Consider the following 15,795-nt stretch of genomic DNA (forward strand, 5'->3'; position numbering starts at 1 on the left):
CCGTGCAAAAAGGACAAGAAGATTGTCAAGAATCTGAAGGAACGAGTGATGGTAAAAATAAGACGATTACTGTTGTTTGTAGTGTAATTGGATCTGTTGTTGGATTTTTTATTATTGGTGTTTTGTGTGATATGTGGAAACAAGGAAAATGTTACTGTGACTGTGGTTGTTGTTGTTATGGCTGTACAGGAGATTATGAATTAGATTCAGAATATGGTGACATATTCCCATATAAAGAGAAAATTATTCATCCAATATATCCGTCCAAAATTAAAGAACGACAAAGACCTTATGAAGATAATTATGGTATTGCATATGATGCATTAATTTATAAAAAATCCAAACATAAGTAAAATAAGTCAAAATAATTTGAATGTTTTTGTTTTCGTCAAAAAAAAACGTATATTTATCATGCAACTCGTTTTTAAAGTAGATCAAAATGAAATAGGACGTAATTCATCGCCAACAGTCTGCTGGAGTCGCGACTCAAAAATGGTTGCATGCTTTGGAAGTAAGAACCAAGTTCTGATATATGATCGGAATGGATCAAAGTTTTCGACAGTACCAATCGAAAGTCCCAAACTAATGAGTTGGGATTCTGATAACAAAGCACTTGCAATTGCTTCAAAAGGTATATCAGATATTACTTTATTCAACTTAATGACAAGAGAAATCGATCAAGTTGAAGCTCCTTTTGAACCAACTTGGATTTCTTTCTCTAGGTCTGGATCTTATTTAGCTGCCGGTTCTGATAAAGGGAAATTTTGGATATGGGAACGGAATTCTGGACAAGCTCAAACTTATCAAGGAACTCATTGCGGGAGAATTACAGATGGTATATGGAATACCAAAAAACAACTTGCGTTATGTTCAGATGACCATTCAGTTAGTATTAATTCAGTTCGTGGTGAAGTTATTGCACGTCATGAGATCAATGATACGCCAGCATTTCCCCATTTCATTCGAATGGACCAACAAATGCATATGATATTTGCCGGAACTAACAAACCAGTGATTTATATTTGGGAATATAGTAACAATAAAGTTACCGAAATTCCTTTTGACACAGATTTAGGAACAATCATTAAGTGTCTTACACTTAGCAGTGGTTATATTTTTGTCCAATTTTCAACAGGCAAATTATCATTAGTTGGATTTGATGGTGAAATTGCTACAGATCGACAAGTGTTCACAACCATCACAAACAAAGCCGATGCCGTTCATTCTAAAGCACTCATTTGCTCGGGTTCATCAATGAAACAAGTTAATCTTGGAGATCCTAAAAACATTACAGATGACCAAATTCGTTTCCCTAGTGAATTCACCGGTGAAGTCACAACGGTTTTACTATCTCCTGATGGGACATGTGGTGCTGTTGGTATTAGTTGTGGTGTAGTACTTATTTATTTAGTTGAAGTCCCAATTCTTACTGCCACGAAATGTCAAATAGCAGTTTATTCTGATTCATTAACTACGTTAATTATTAGTGATATGCATCGAAAGAAAACTAAGAAGATAACAATTGAAACGCAACCACAAAAACTTGCGATATGTCAAACGAAACTTGCCGTTGCATTTAATAATCAATGTTGGTTTTATGACATAAATAATGGGTCATTACTTTCCAACATTGAATTATCATCATCAGTCGATTCCATTCAAATAAGTGATAATGCATATGCAGTCTTAATGTCAGGTAAAGTTATGTTAACATATTTTGATCAGTCGAAAAAACCGTTTATATTCCCTGACTCTGATATTGAAACTAAAGTTACAACCTTTGCACTTGCTGAATATTTGTTATTAATTGCTACTGATGATGGTAAAGTTCGAATGTTTAATATTCAAACTGAATCTTTCGTTGACGGTTATAAGCATCCCGTATCGGTAACCTCCATAACCGCCAATCTAAGTGAAACTCGATTTGTGTTTATCGATGTTCAGAATAACGTATTCTTATTCAATCCTATTAAGTCAACGATATTATCGGTTTCAGGTACAAGTAAAACAATTGACTGCTCTACGACATTATTTGATATATCAGATCGAAATGTCTTTGTAACAATTGGGAATAAAAGTGTCGCAATATATCATTTCACTGATCAAAATGTATTAGGACCACAACTTAAACAAATTGGACATACAAATATTTCATCAATGAAGTCAGCACTTTGTTTGTCTAATGGTAATTTGACATATTTAGATTCACAATCAAATGAACAAACTCAAATAATGCCATCACATAATGAAATAGAGAATGAAAGTGAAAAAGCGGTTCTTCAATTATTAAATCTTCAACGAAATCGTAAAGCGCTTCAAATAGCACTTAAACTTAATAACAAAGAGCTCATAAAGAAAGTCGGACAATCATCGTTAGATTCATTATGTGTTGAAATTGCGTCAGAAGCATTTTCTCAATGTGGTGATGCATCAATGCGTAATGTATTACAGCCAATAGTTAAAGAACGTGAATATTCATTTCTTAAAGGTTATGTATCGATGATGAACAATGATTTCGGGTCAGCGCAAAAGAACTTTTTGGAATCTTCAAGACCTCAAATGGCACTTGATATGCGCGCGTCATTATTACAATTTGATTATGCATTAAAACTTGCGGAAACACTTGACCCATCACGGATACCCCAATTATCACATGATTCTGCACGCCAGAATGAACTTACTGGTAATTATTCATTAGCCATCAAACAATATAAGGAATCAATTCGGTGTAAACCTTATGCGCGTTCTTCACGTGATGGTATAATTCGATGTTTAATATTAGCAGGTAAAGTTGAACAAGGGATGCAACAATTAGCTAAGATTAAAGATGTGAAACTTATTACGGAATGTGCAAATATCTTAGAGAAATTAAGTGCATTTACACATGCAGCACAATTATATGTTAGAGTTGGAGAATATAATTTAGCAGCTCAATGTTACGTTAGAGCTAATGAGATTAAAAGTGCTACTGATTTAATACCTAAAGTTACTGATACAAAAGTATTACGTTCGATTGGATTACAACTTGAACGTATTGGTAATTTAGAATCAGCTGCAACTGCATTTGAAAAAAGTAATGATTGGGAATCATTAGTTAGAGTATTGTTGAAAATAAATCTGGATAAAGCTGCAAATGTAGCACGTGAACATCCAATTATTTCAGTATGTCGTTTAGTAGCTGAACATTGTATCCAATTAAATAACTTTAGATATGCAATCGAATTCATGATAAGAGCAAATCGTTCAGATGACGCATTTCGGATAGCTGAATTACATAATAAGATGGATGAGTTTGCAGATTTAATTAGTGATTCAGGTACACAACAACAATATGAAGCTATTGCAACATACTTTTGTAATCGAAATGATATGATACAAGCAGCGAAGTTCTTTGAGAAAGCAAATAATCCAATGCGCGCATTAAATTGTTATATATCAGATGGCTCTGATAAAGCTTTAGATGGAGCATTAGATTTAGCTGAAAGAATTAAAGATCGTGAAATTTATGAACAATTATTTGATTTCCTTAATGCGAATATTAGGGACAAGAACAAAGATTTACGATATTTGTTACGAATGTTCATTATAATGCAAAGATATGATGAAGCTTCACAAACAGCTATACAAATATCAGAAGATTTAAGGGCTAATGGCGAATATAGAGCTTCTCGTGATTTATTATTTGACGTAATGAAACAATTACAAAAACATAATTATAATGTAAGTGCTGAAATGAAGAAAAGTTTAATGATTGTTCATTCATATCTGTTAATTAAGCCAATGAAAGAAAAGAATAAAGTAATTACAGCATTGTTATTAAGAAGACTTTCAGAATATGTAAATAAATTCCCAAAACATTCAGTTAACTTATTGGTAATGGGAGTGGTCGAATGTTCTCGTGCTGGAATGAAGAAAAGCGCATTCAAAATAGCCACAAAATTGTTACAGCCTGAATATGAAGGTCAATTAAAACAAGATATGTTACGAAAAATTCAAACAACTGTAAGAAGAAAAGATACTTCGGAAATTGAAGAAGAAAAAACTAAATGCCCTGTTTGCGGGTTTGATTTACCAATTTCAGAATTGGTTTGTACAAAATGTAAAACAAGTTTGCCTTTCGATGCTGCAACTGGAATGCATATGACAAGAGAAGATTGGTGCGAATGTCCAAAATGTGGAATGCCAAGTTCTTTTGCTTTGATGCAACAAGATAAAAAATGTATGTTATGTGGCGAGGAAGTACCAAATCCTCAGCTAATTGTAAATCCTAAAATTAATTAAATAAAATTTGAGATTATTTTAATTAGAACATCAAATTTTTGCCAGTGTAAATAATTGAAAAAGTTTTGATGAATAAATTCGACTTCATGAGATTCAAAAATGTGTTAACACTTTTTATCATTTTCCTCGTTACAATTTTACCCAACCAACGGAGTGGGCATGGTGCTTATTAAAAATACTGAGTATAATTTCTCAAATTTATGTAATGTGATAAAATGAATAAAGAATAGGGTTGGGAATCGATAAAAATCGATGAAATAGTCTGCTTTTATCAATAAATAGCCGTATTATTGTTCGATTGTCGATTCGATTCGATTTACGGTTTTATCGATAAATTAACGGTGGTGTTCAATAATTTTTGAAGCCTTCCAGAAGATAAAATAAGACGTCCTTCTCTTTCATTGATGAAAAAGTTAATAAATATATCATTGTTTCGCTGTTGAAATTAATCACTTCTGTTTCAAAGTATCATAAACGTTACAAAACACGAGGGGATGTGGTTCCAATAACGGCTTCTTTTTTGATTCAGAAATACCAGACAAAATCGATAAATAACGTCACTTTTCCAAATCGATTTTTTGGATAAAAAAGTGACATGTATCGAAAATTAATCGGCGGTCAATATAAAAAGAAGAATACCTTATATAAAAATTATGGATTTGAAACAAATTTTTATTTTAAAACAAAGAAAGCCTGGAATAAACTTTTAAAACATTGAGATTTTCACATATAATATCGAAAGAATTCTTTCATACAATAGGATGAAACTTTATATAAAGTTTACTGTTAGTAACTTTTTTATTGAATTTAATGTTAATTAACAAAAGTTAATGATACCGCAATCAATAATCGCTCTGGTTTCACAAATTACAACAATACTTTTGGGTCTTTTCGGCGCTATAATATCATTTGTACGTATAATTGAAAATTATCGATTATTTGAAATCATGGTTATAGCTATATTAGTTTTATTCTTATGCGTACTCCTTATTATCTCTGAAATATATGTGTTCTCAATATTCCGTTACTTTGATTTCATATGTAAGATTTGGGGAAAGGCAATCATTTTCTTTTTGATAGGAATTTTATTATTTGGAAAATATGGTATTTGGTTGGCACAAGCAATCATCTTTTGGATCTTTGCAATTGTTTACCTTATATTGAATTTCGTACTTAGACATTCTCCATTACCATTATTACAAAGAAAGAACCCACCAATAGTTTCTGCTAATAATGACGAATACTTTGTAAGAGCCGAGATGATCAACTAAAAAAACATGCATTTTTTTGTTTTTTCTAGTTATGTTTTGTTTGTTCGAAAAAGATTCTTTTGTGATGTTAAAGTCAAAGCGGAAATTTCAGTGCATAACCATTAAGCTTTAATATTAAAACTTAAAATCTTTCAATAAGAAATGTTAATAATAAAATTCATCAGAAAAATGCTTCTAAACCCAAATGTTCAAGATGTGTTTGCCCTTATTTTCGATTGAATTACAAAGATTTGTCACTGTTTTCTTCGTCTATGATCAGCTCCAGCGTCGATAAGAAACGTCACTTTTTGAACCAAATGCTACCACTTTTCCAAGCTTTAGCGTTCTCTTTTCATATAATTGATACATCAAACAATCAGGAAGGTCTTTTGGATGGCTTTACTTATACTGGGCCCAATAATGATAGAAAGTTTAAAAATTCAGTCATAATTGTTAATAATTCATCATTTATTAATTGTATTTCTCTTGGAGATGGGTTGTACAACTCCTCTGGCGGAGCAATTTTAATTGAAAATGGACAATTAAAAACTACCAATTGTAGATTTGAATCAAATTATGCAACAATTGGTGGCGCTATTGCTCTTTTCCTTTCTGACTACGTATCAGAAGATTCTAATTATACAAACAACACAGCACTTCTTTTTGGTGGTTCAATTGCTACGTATACAAATAATCCTTTGGATTCAGAGAAATCTGAACCTCAAGAATCGGTCAATAAATTTCTTCAGATCTCTCGATGTTCCTTTACAGATTCACACTCTGATTATTCAGGCGGTGCTATTTATCTTTCACACATATATAGTGTCATAATGATTTCTATTTTATTTAAAAATTGTTCCTCATCAGTAGCCGGTGGCGCTTGCATGCTTAACCATTCTAGCATCCAATTCTTCACATCCCAATTTCATGACAACAGTTGCAATTACGACAACAAAACCGCATCAAATGCATTTGGCGGCGGTTCTATAATGTCACTTTTTGATCCATATGTTAATACCACTTCTGCAAATGATTTATACTTCCAAAACTGTTGTTTTACATTAAATAGTTGTCTGAATGGAAACGGAGATGATATATTAGTTGTTGGTTCCACCAAAATTTCTATTTTTTTCACGGCCTTTGATAAAAGTCAAGAAAATTCAATCCAAACATCTTCTGAATGTGGTTATTGTAAAGAACACCCAAACAGTTGTAAAGTGCAAGCATATTTACAAGATACAGCTTTCGAAGTAAGTGAGAGAGCTGAAGATAAATATGAAAATTGTGCTTACATTCCAGTCATTGAGAAAACTCCATCAGATGCATACATACAAATAAGCACATTATTCTCGGCATCAGAAGCTGAAGTTAAGGAAAGACTATCTAAAAAGACAAATCCATTTGTAATTGGAGCATTATCAGTCGTAGGTGTATTGGTTGTAGTAATTATTGCATTGGAAGTCTATATACATTTGAAGAAATGGATGACTTCAAGAGATGAAGCAAAGATTGAAGGAGGTGGAGAGGAACTTGAAACACCTATGTTGGCGTCTCCTGAAAACTTGTGAATATTATTAAATTTTGTGTTTTTTGATGAAAAATATTTTTTTTCTCCAAACGGCGGTTTTGATCGTTAATATTTTACGTTCTCTAACTGTTTCCCTAAATGGACCCAAACCAAGTTGTTGAAGATGTGAAAGATACAATTAGATACACTCTTCAAAGGCAAGATCCTGCAACACAAATTCACAATAAACCTGTTTCGTTGGCATTAAAAGAAGTTCAAGGATATTTATTCTCGATTACTTTTGACAAGTATATTGACTTTTCTACCTATGAATTATACAGTTTTATTGAGCAGATACTCAAGACAGGCATTGAGGATGTTTCTGTTTTCAGAGATTTTCAGCATGAAAATAAAGTCGGTGTTGTTGTGATCCAACTAGCAGAAGAGATAACAACTTCAAAACTTCAGTCTCTTCAACATCAACAATTTAATGGCGCAACAATTTATGTTAGATTATTTTCAAATGAAAATTCTTTTTTAAAGTACTTGATCAAGAGTGCAAACAAGAAGCTTTCCAACATATCCCTTCCATTACAGCAAGCCACACCGCCCGTTTTTGTTCAAAACTTTCATGGCGAAGAAAAAGATTTATATCAATTTTTCGCAAGGTGTGGTCAAATAACATGTATCAAAGTTACTCACATTGGCGACCTTAGGTTTTACATCATATTCTTTGGGTCAACAGCCGCAGCAAGAATTGCATATCGTACATTTAATGGATTCCCAACAAAAAATGGAGAATTAATTGTAACTCCATTTTTCAAGAGAGCATGTGAAAGAGCATTTGTTGTAACCGATTGCACTGACATAGAAGAGTTGAAAGATTTCATTTCAAATATTGGTGTAATTGATCAAATTAAATTGGGAAGAGATGGAAATATTTATGTTCTAATGGAAACTATTGATGCTTCTTCTAACGCATGCATATTGTTAAATTCAAGGAAAATAGGTTTAAATCATGTTTCAACCCATTTCATTGAATATGAGTCATTCAATAAAATAACTGTTTGATCATTTTTATGTGAATGATTCTCAATATTGTAAGTTTTCTATACTTGGTTTTTAACTTATGTATCTTCACTAAATCTCATCAAGTTTGGGGTGGTGTAAATGAATAAACTCTTCAATTTTGAGGAAATCAATGAATTTTGATCGTTAAAAAATTATGCGAATCTATGTTTTACCATTCAAATGACTCTGGATGCTTATCAAAACCAGAAAGATCACCAAAAGCAACAAATGCAGGGCAAAGAGGCTGGTCGGCCTCAAATTCTGTCATAGGATCTGCTGCTAATTTAGGCTTATAATTGGGTGGCATTTTGAAACCTTGGCAAACAATGAAGGACTCCAAAGATGCTGCACGTGAAGCTCTTGGCTTCATTGTTGTTACTGTTTCAAAGAATGGTGATAATGAAGAAAACAAATCATGGATATCTCTTCCTGTAAATACTTTTGCCATGAATGTTCCACCTTCTTCAAGCATAAAACATGCAATATTAAATGCTGCAAATACAAGTTGAGATTGCATATACTCGTCAAGGTCATGAAGTCCTGTAACATCTGGAGCTCCATCACTGATAACCAATTGCGCTTTTTCACCTCCCATTGCATTAATTACGGATTCTGCTGTTTCAGGTGATGTTATATCACCACGTATTTGAATAACTCCAGGTATTGGTGCCATTGGCTGTAAGTCAACAGCTACAACTTTGCTTCCAGGAATTCCTTCAAGTTTTTGTGCGCATACTTGTGACCAAGACCCAGGCGCAGCACATAGATCAACAATTCTAACTACATTATCAAAAAGATGGAAATGATCAGCAACTTGAATCAACTTAAAGGCTGATCGTGCTCTCCATCCTTCTTGTTTTGCTGCTCTGTAAAAAGTATCGCGTTGGGATGTGACCGAGTCCATCAACGATTTTTGAGAGCCTTTGCTTGTTTTTAGGGGTGCCCCAATAAAGTTTCCATTTTTTTCTGAATAACCATTTTGTTTTGCTGAAGTTTCTTTATCTTTAACATTACTTGAAAATAAATAAACCAAAATACCCAACTAAAAAAAATCGATTTCCATTTTTTTAAAAAACAACTAATGTCTTTAAACGTTTTCCATTCAAATCATGAAGGTTTAAATTTGCAATATTAACAACTGTTTTTCCTTTTTCACTATTTTCAAGTTTAATAGAACACTGTCTTGCATAAGATACCCAATTTAACATTCCGAATAATCAAACAACAAATGATTATATATTAAAAGTAAAACATTTTTATTTTGAAAGGTTGCGTTGTTTGCGGAGCATTGCAAAGCAAACAAAAGGAAGTACTATAACATTTTCATTGCGAAGAAGGTCTCATTCTTTTATGCGTATAGTGTATCTCCCTACTACTGTTAATGTCAGCTATTTATTTTAGATTTTTAAATTAGACGATTGCATTTTATTCGATGTCAAACGATCGTTTTTGATGCTATTTATTTGTTGCAAGCTTAACTTCTAAATTTTGTCAAACATTACATTTAAGCTTTTTGTTATATAATAATCAAATTCATTAATTAATGAATCATTTATTCCTTTAATATATTTAATTCTTTCCATGCATTTTAATTTTATTGCATATTTTATAAATCCAATATCAAGAGAATCCCCTCTAATTTTAATCTCAGGCGTTTCCTTTCTTACTTCTGTACTAATTATGTCATCCACAATCTGTTTGATCATTTCTCGTTGTTCATCAACGCCGGATGGCTTTGATACAACTTTTGGTATTTGCTCATTTTCTTTTTTTTTATAATTTGCTTTGACATAATTTAGGATTTTTCTTATTTCATTTTTATATTTGCTTATTGCGTTATTACAAATTTTATTTTGGAATTCGTTTAGAACTTTTTTATATTTTGGAGTTTGATAATGATTTTGAAGTGTTTGATTACACGTTTCAACGATCGAATCACATAATTCTTGAATATTAGTACTGGTTAACTCGGATAATGTGAGATTTTTGAGTTTTGCTTCAAGTTCTGCAATTTCTTTGTTTATGATTTTATTTACTTTGTTTTTGATTTTTTTCTTGATTTTCTCTATATTATTATCACAGACAATTTTAATATCTTCAATGATTTTATTATAAATATTTTCGACTCGCTCATTTTTGTATTGATTAACTTGGTCGAGAATGTCATTATAAACTCCATCATTAAAACTCATCATTTGAACAGCTTTTGTGCATTCTTTTTTTAATGTATTATAACTGCATAATCTTAAAACTTCTGATTCATCAATTTCTTCGGTTTCATCAATATATTTTATAATTTTTGGTTCATAATTTGTTACAAAGGAATTAATATTCTCTTTTAAAGATTGAAGTTGTTTTGCTTTGATTTTCCCAATAATTTCATTAAATTCTTCACACTTAGCCGAAATTTCATTTTGAATCCTTTCTTTAAATGTCTTGATAGTTTCTTTTTCTAAATCTGGATGTTCATGTTCTAATTCTTGAATTAATTCATCACATATTTTGCAAGGATTTATGGTTTGGGCCATAACAAATTCTTCATTTTGAAGTTTTTTTTGAAATTCTTCTTTAATTTCTTGGAGGATAGAAATTTGACTTTCAATGGCTTTATCAACTATACTAAAGTCTATAATACTTCCGTATTTAACATCTTCGGTATATCTTTTTATTCCAGTCAGACGTAATTCATCACTCATTTTTATCTGCATTGTGGCATTTTTTATTCTGCATTGACTATCAGCAGTTTTTCTGAACTTTATGAAATCATGCTTTATCCTTTGGAGGAATGTTTCTTCAGTAAAAACATGAAAACAAGATTTAAACGAAATTATTATATACTCTTTATAATAAAAATCAGAAATATTTTGATTAAAGTCATTCATTAAAATAATGCATTTCAATGAAGAAATGAATTATTGTAAATTCTGATAAAAATATAAATAAATTGAATTTAATGTAATAACATCAGCAACTTCAATTTAGATGCATATGTTTTTACATAAAACTATTATGTTATATCAACAAAAATGAAATTAATAATAAATAAAAATCATCAAGGGCGGATGAGTTCACTTAAAGAGATGTGGCATAAGGTTCACTCTTTACGTTTAATGATTCTGTATTGGATTACAATTCGGAATAATACCTTTGATCGTTGCCAGCTTTTCTTTCGTTGCGGTAATGGTTTTTGGTATCAAATTATTGATACAAGTTGATAATATGTCACCAAGTGTCATATTCATCATATGAAAGCGATATTAATGTAACAATTAAAGAACTTCCATCAAGATATCTTGAAATTGGTTTTACATGTTTTTCTGTTATAAGCCTTCTTTGGAAATAATTTTACAAATTTAATTGTATTATGAGATGTTATTATATTTGGGTAAAAATAATTGCCTCTAATAGGTAATTACGAAACAATTATAATATTATTTATTTAAATCATTTTGGAATTTGTTATTCAACAATGTATCCATATTTATCCCAAAACTTATCCAGAATCATATCTTCTGTTGATGAAACGATCTCGCCGTTAACTCTTATATATGTTGTTCCTCTCCTATGCGACTCTGGTAGCATCATAAAATCGATTCCATGTTTGCGTAATATGTCATTTTTTTGTGGAGAAAATGTTCCGGTTAAAACTTCTGTTGCTTCAGGGCCACTCAATCCTGTCCTCATTATAACGCAAAGAGTATAGTTATATAACGAGTTAATATGAGAGTCAGCTTGTCTCCATGATAAATAATCGTGGATATTTTGTGATGTTGTGTAAAGAACTGCACGTGAATCAAAAGCGGGAGCTTGTTGAAGAGGAGTACTTGGGAAAAATTCACTCCATTTAAAAACAAAATTAGCTGTAAAAACTGAAACAACACTTGATATAATTAAATCTCTATTTCTTTCAAAAAGAGTTGAGCTTTTTCGAAGGACAAAGGAAAATTCATCACTTTGACCATATCCAAAGACAATATCTTGGAATTGGTTCATTACTTCTTTCCCTGCAGCTAACATTACATTACAAAGTCTATCATCAATTGGACGTTTTATTTTATGTTGTAAGCAAAACTTAGTAAAACCACGTCCATCTACACGAACAACAATATATGTTCCCCTTAAAAGAATTTGGTTTGAAGCTGACATTTTTTAAGTTATAAATTTCCATTCAATTTTTGGTGGCATAATACAACAGTTCATTCCTAAATTTCCATGAAAAGTATATATGATCAACTAATTCAAACAATTGAAACAAGAAAGTATACAGAAAAAGATACTGGTTATTTAATTTCTGCATCTTTTGTGAAGGAATTAGAATCTTCATCTAAAGATAATATTCCTATTCTTGAAATTAACAATAAAGATTTGAAAAATAAAAGTAGGTTAAAGCCAAACTTAAAACCTAATATAGACTATTTTGTTGTTCCTAAAGAAGAATGGGAGGATCTTCTAATGGAATTTGGAAGTGGTATGGAAATAAAGTGTAACTTTGATTGTTTGGGGAACTCTAAATTGTATTCTATCGACATACTTGTTAATTTCCAAAATACAACCAAAAAACTCAATTTATCAAAATATTCAACATTTACGCAATTAACTGATTATTTAAGACAACTGTTTTCTATACCAGAAGAGAATGAAATTGTTTTATCATTAGATAAGAACAAAATCGAAGATACCGGATATATCACTCCAAAACTTACTAATTCTTCTGTTATTACAGTAACCACCCAACACAAGAAGCCACCGCCACCACCTAAGCAACCATCTAAGCCACGATCCAATCCCAAGAAAGATAAAAAATTTATTACCAAAAAATCATCACCTTATCCGGGTCTTAAAAACCTAGGGAACACATGTTACATGAATGCTTCACTTCAGTGTCTTATTTCTCTTCCACATTTTATCACCTCACTTTCTCAATTTCCAAATAAATTTCTCATCACTTCATTTATCCAATTTTACAAATCCATAACGCAAACTGATGATTCCGTCTTTGATCCAACACAACTCCGCCGTTCATTTATTACATTAGTTCCATTTTTTGGTGATAAGACGCAACATGATTCCCACGAATTTTTATCATTTTTTATTGACAAACTTCACGAAGAAAACTCAGAACTTATCAATCCTTTATTTTATGGCGAGAGCGCGTCCAAAACGACATGTTCCAATTGTCATCATTCGACCGAAATTAACGAAACATTTTCATCGATCTCATTACCAATTGCTTCTTCACGTCGAATAATATTTTCACCGTGGAACTTAGATGAGCAAATGCAACGCATGAACTCTATTCCGCCATTACCTGTTATCTTATTAGGTAAAACGCGAAACTTAGAGACAAAGTTAACGACATCATTTACATATGAATTTGTCGAAGTTTTAGCGTTAGAAATTCCACCGCATTTTGACGAGGAAGAAAATTTGGGACTTACAATACTATGGCTTCAGTCTAAAGACCGAAAGATATGTGAGCCATTGTTAGTTAGAGTTCCATTAAACACAGAACAAAGTACATATGACTTAGAAATCATTGTGTGGAATCGAATCGAAATGTTATTCGAAAAAGAATGGAGAAAAAAGTCAATCAAAAGCTTTAAAATTGTTGATCCGCCGAAAATGTTTACATTAATGAATGATGGTGTGAATAATAAATATATGTGCAATGAACATTTGGTTGTAAGCATCAACGAACCTTATGGCGATCTGAAATACGGATTCAAAAGTATACGAAAAGTGGCAATCTCGAACCCGATTTCAATCGAGGAATTAATCGATTCATACTTCAATGAAATACAATTAGATATCGATAACAAATGGAAATGTGAAAAATGTTTTAACGAAACTTGTGCAATACATAAAATTAATTTGTTGAAATTACCAAAAAATTTGATTTTGCACTTCAAAAGATTTTCGTTGGGTAAAACATACGAAAGAGATAATTCGAAAATAGTTTTGGACAATGAAATCGATCTGTCAGAATTCTTCTTAAATAAGGATGGAAAAAGGCATAAGTATGAATTGGTGGGAGTCATTAATCACACGGGCAGCCTGAACTCTGGGCATTATACTGCTATGGCAAAAAGAAATGGAAATTGGTTCGCATTCAATGATGCAAAAGTGACAAAATGCGATCTGACAAAAGAAAGTCAAGCTGCGTACATCGCTTTCTTCTCAGAAATCACAGAATAAAAATTATATATATAATAAACATTTAACATAAATTAACTGAAAAAATTATTTTTTGTTGTTTGAACTATTTTTTTTTCGGATGTTTTGTATTAATTAATGATTTTTTTTTTCTATTGTTTTTGTTTGTTTTTTCTATTTATAACTTTATATGTAACTCAATGAATTAATTATAACTTTCATTTTTACTTTAGAATTGATGAACAGTTACTTTTTTTGTAAAAATGAATAACGGTAAGTGACATGTCACTTTATTTTGTGAAGACATTTCATCATACTATTTTGTCCATCGTCAACAAAAAGTTGAAAGAGAAAACTTGAGTTATGATACAATTGACCCATTTGAAATTTATTAGAAAATTTTGATGAACTTTCAATGGATGATTGGGCACTTCATAAGAAATTAATTAAAGGAGGATGTAATCCATCAGAAATTACTAAAATCATTAGAAATGATGATATTGAAAAACTTCAAGAGTTTGTATCCACAGAAAAATATTTTTATTTCAATCGAACGATTGAACCATCTCTTTATGAAAGATGTACATATATTAATTTTTCATTTGTAACATTAATTGATTATGCAGCATTTTTTGGATCAGTTAAATGTAATAAATATTTATTTCTTAATGGTGCTAATATGGTAAAAACTGGTCGATATGCAGTTGCAGGTGGGAATGAAGAAATCATTTATTTATGTGAGCAAAATCATGCATCATTTGAAGGTGCATATATTACTGCAATTAAATTTCATTGAAATGATATCTTTAAATATATTTATGAAAACAAATTGGAAAAGTTAGATGAAAATAAACTAGGGTGTTTAAATCATTATGATTTATTACGTCTCTGTATTCTCAATTGTAATTATGAAATATTTTCATTTTTAGAAGAAGAGTTTAAATTTGATGAATCTGTTGTTAATTATCCAATAAAATATGGTAACCTATATGTTTTTAAACATTTTTATAAGAAGTTTAATTTTTCAGAAGATATATTTGATAAAATACTTGAATCAAAAAATTATGAACTCGTTAAATACATGATACAACAAAAAGAATTTGACGTAAATGCAAATATTTAAATTATATATTAAAAATTTGTTTTATCATTTTAATGTTTCGTTGTATTTGTTGAAAATTATTTAAATTATTTAAAACATTTTTCATGAATGCAGTTGAAAAAGGAAAAATCAATGTGATTAAATTGCTTATTGAACAAAAAAGAATTGATATCAATGCTAAATATATCAATAAATTTCATGTAAAATTCATTTTGATAATTATATATCGCAAAAAAATATTTAAAGTTTATTTAAATTATATAAAACAGCACTTATTGAAGCATCTGAAAAAGGTCACATAGAAATCGTTAAGTTACTTCTTGAACAAAAAAGAATTAATATTAATGCTAAAGATATCCTTTAGTTTTATATGAAATTTATTTAAATTATTTAGCATTGTAAAATAATGTTTGGAAATTATTTAAATAATT

At 30.7% G+C, this 15,795-nt stretch overlaps 6 protein-coding genes across 6 annotated transcripts; 4 read left to right on the forward strand and 2 right to left on the reverse strand.

The window, feature by feature from the left end:
• Nucleotides 1-411: 411 nt before the first annotated feature.
• GO595_000920 (WD repeat-containing protein 19) lies at nucleotides 412-4,281 on the forward strand (the record flags this gene model as incomplete). The annotated part of the gene is made up of 2 exons (XM_067922868.1): nucleotides 412-1,881; nucleotides 1,975-4,281. 2 exons carry the CDS (start codon nucleotides 412-414, stop codon nucleotides 4,279-4,281), a joined length of 3,777 nt encoding a protein of 1,258 aa, XP_067778863.1.
• A 1,522-nt stretch (nucleotides 4,282-5,803) lies between these two features.
• GO595_000921 (polymorphic membrane protein) lies at nucleotides 5,804-7,099 on the forward strand (the record flags this gene model as incomplete). The annotated part of the gene is made up of 1 exon (XM_067922879.1): nucleotides 5,804-7,099. The coding sequence occupies one exon, from the start codon at nucleotides 5,804-5,806 to the stop codon at nucleotides 7,097-7,099; it is 1,296 nt and encodes a 431-aa protein (XP_067778864.1).
• A 98-nt stretch (nucleotides 7,100-7,197) lies between these two features.
• Nucleotides 7,198-8,109, forward strand: GO595_000922 (uncharacterized protein; the record flags this gene model as incomplete). Its single annotated transcript, XM_067922890.1, has 1 exon — nucleotides 7,198-8,109. The coding sequence occupies one exon, from the start codon at nucleotides 7,198-7,200 to the stop codon at nucleotides 8,107-8,109; it is 912 nt and encodes a 303-aa protein (XP_067778865.1).
• Nucleotides 8,110-8,278: 169 nt separating this feature from the next.
• GO595_000923 (putative tRNA (cytidine(32)/guanosine(34)-2'-O)-methyltransferase) lies at nucleotides 8,279-9,013 on the reverse strand (the record flags this gene model as incomplete). Its single annotated transcript, XM_067922901.1, has 1 exon — nucleotides 8,279-9,013. One exon carries the CDS (start codon nucleotides 9,011-9,013, stop codon nucleotides 8,279-8,281), a length of 735 nt encoding a protein of 244 aa, XP_067778866.1.
• Nucleotides 9,014-11,568: 2,555 nt separating this feature from the next.
• On the reverse strand, nucleotides 11,569-12,255 carry GO595_000924 (tRNA(His) guanylyltransferase; the record flags this gene model as incomplete). The annotated part of the gene is made up of 1 exon (XM_067922912.1): nucleotides 11,569-12,255. One exon carries the CDS (start codon nucleotides 12,253-12,255, stop codon nucleotides 11,569-11,571), a length of 687 nt encoding a protein of 228 aa, XP_067778867.1.
• A 66-nt stretch (nucleotides 12,256-12,321) lies between these two features.
• Nucleotides 12,322-14,304, forward strand: GO595_000925 (Clan CA, family C19, ubiquitin hydrolase-like cysteine peptidase; the record flags this gene model as incomplete). Its single annotated transcript, XM_067922923.1, has 1 exon — nucleotides 12,322-14,304. The coding sequence occupies one exon, from the start codon at nucleotides 12,322-12,324 to the stop codon at nucleotides 14,302-14,304; it is 1,983 nt and encodes a 660-aa protein (XP_067778868.1).
• Between the last annotated feature and the right edge of the window lie 1,491 nt (nucleotides 14,305-15,795).

Source organism: Histomonas meleagridis (genome assembly GCF_020186115.1).
Source record: "Histomonas meleagridis strain 2922-C6/04-10x chromosome Unknown contig_118, whole genome shotgun sequence".
Classification (NCBI taxonomy): Eukaryota; Parabasalia; order Tritrichomonadida; family Dientamoebidae; genus Histomonas; species Histomonas meleagridis.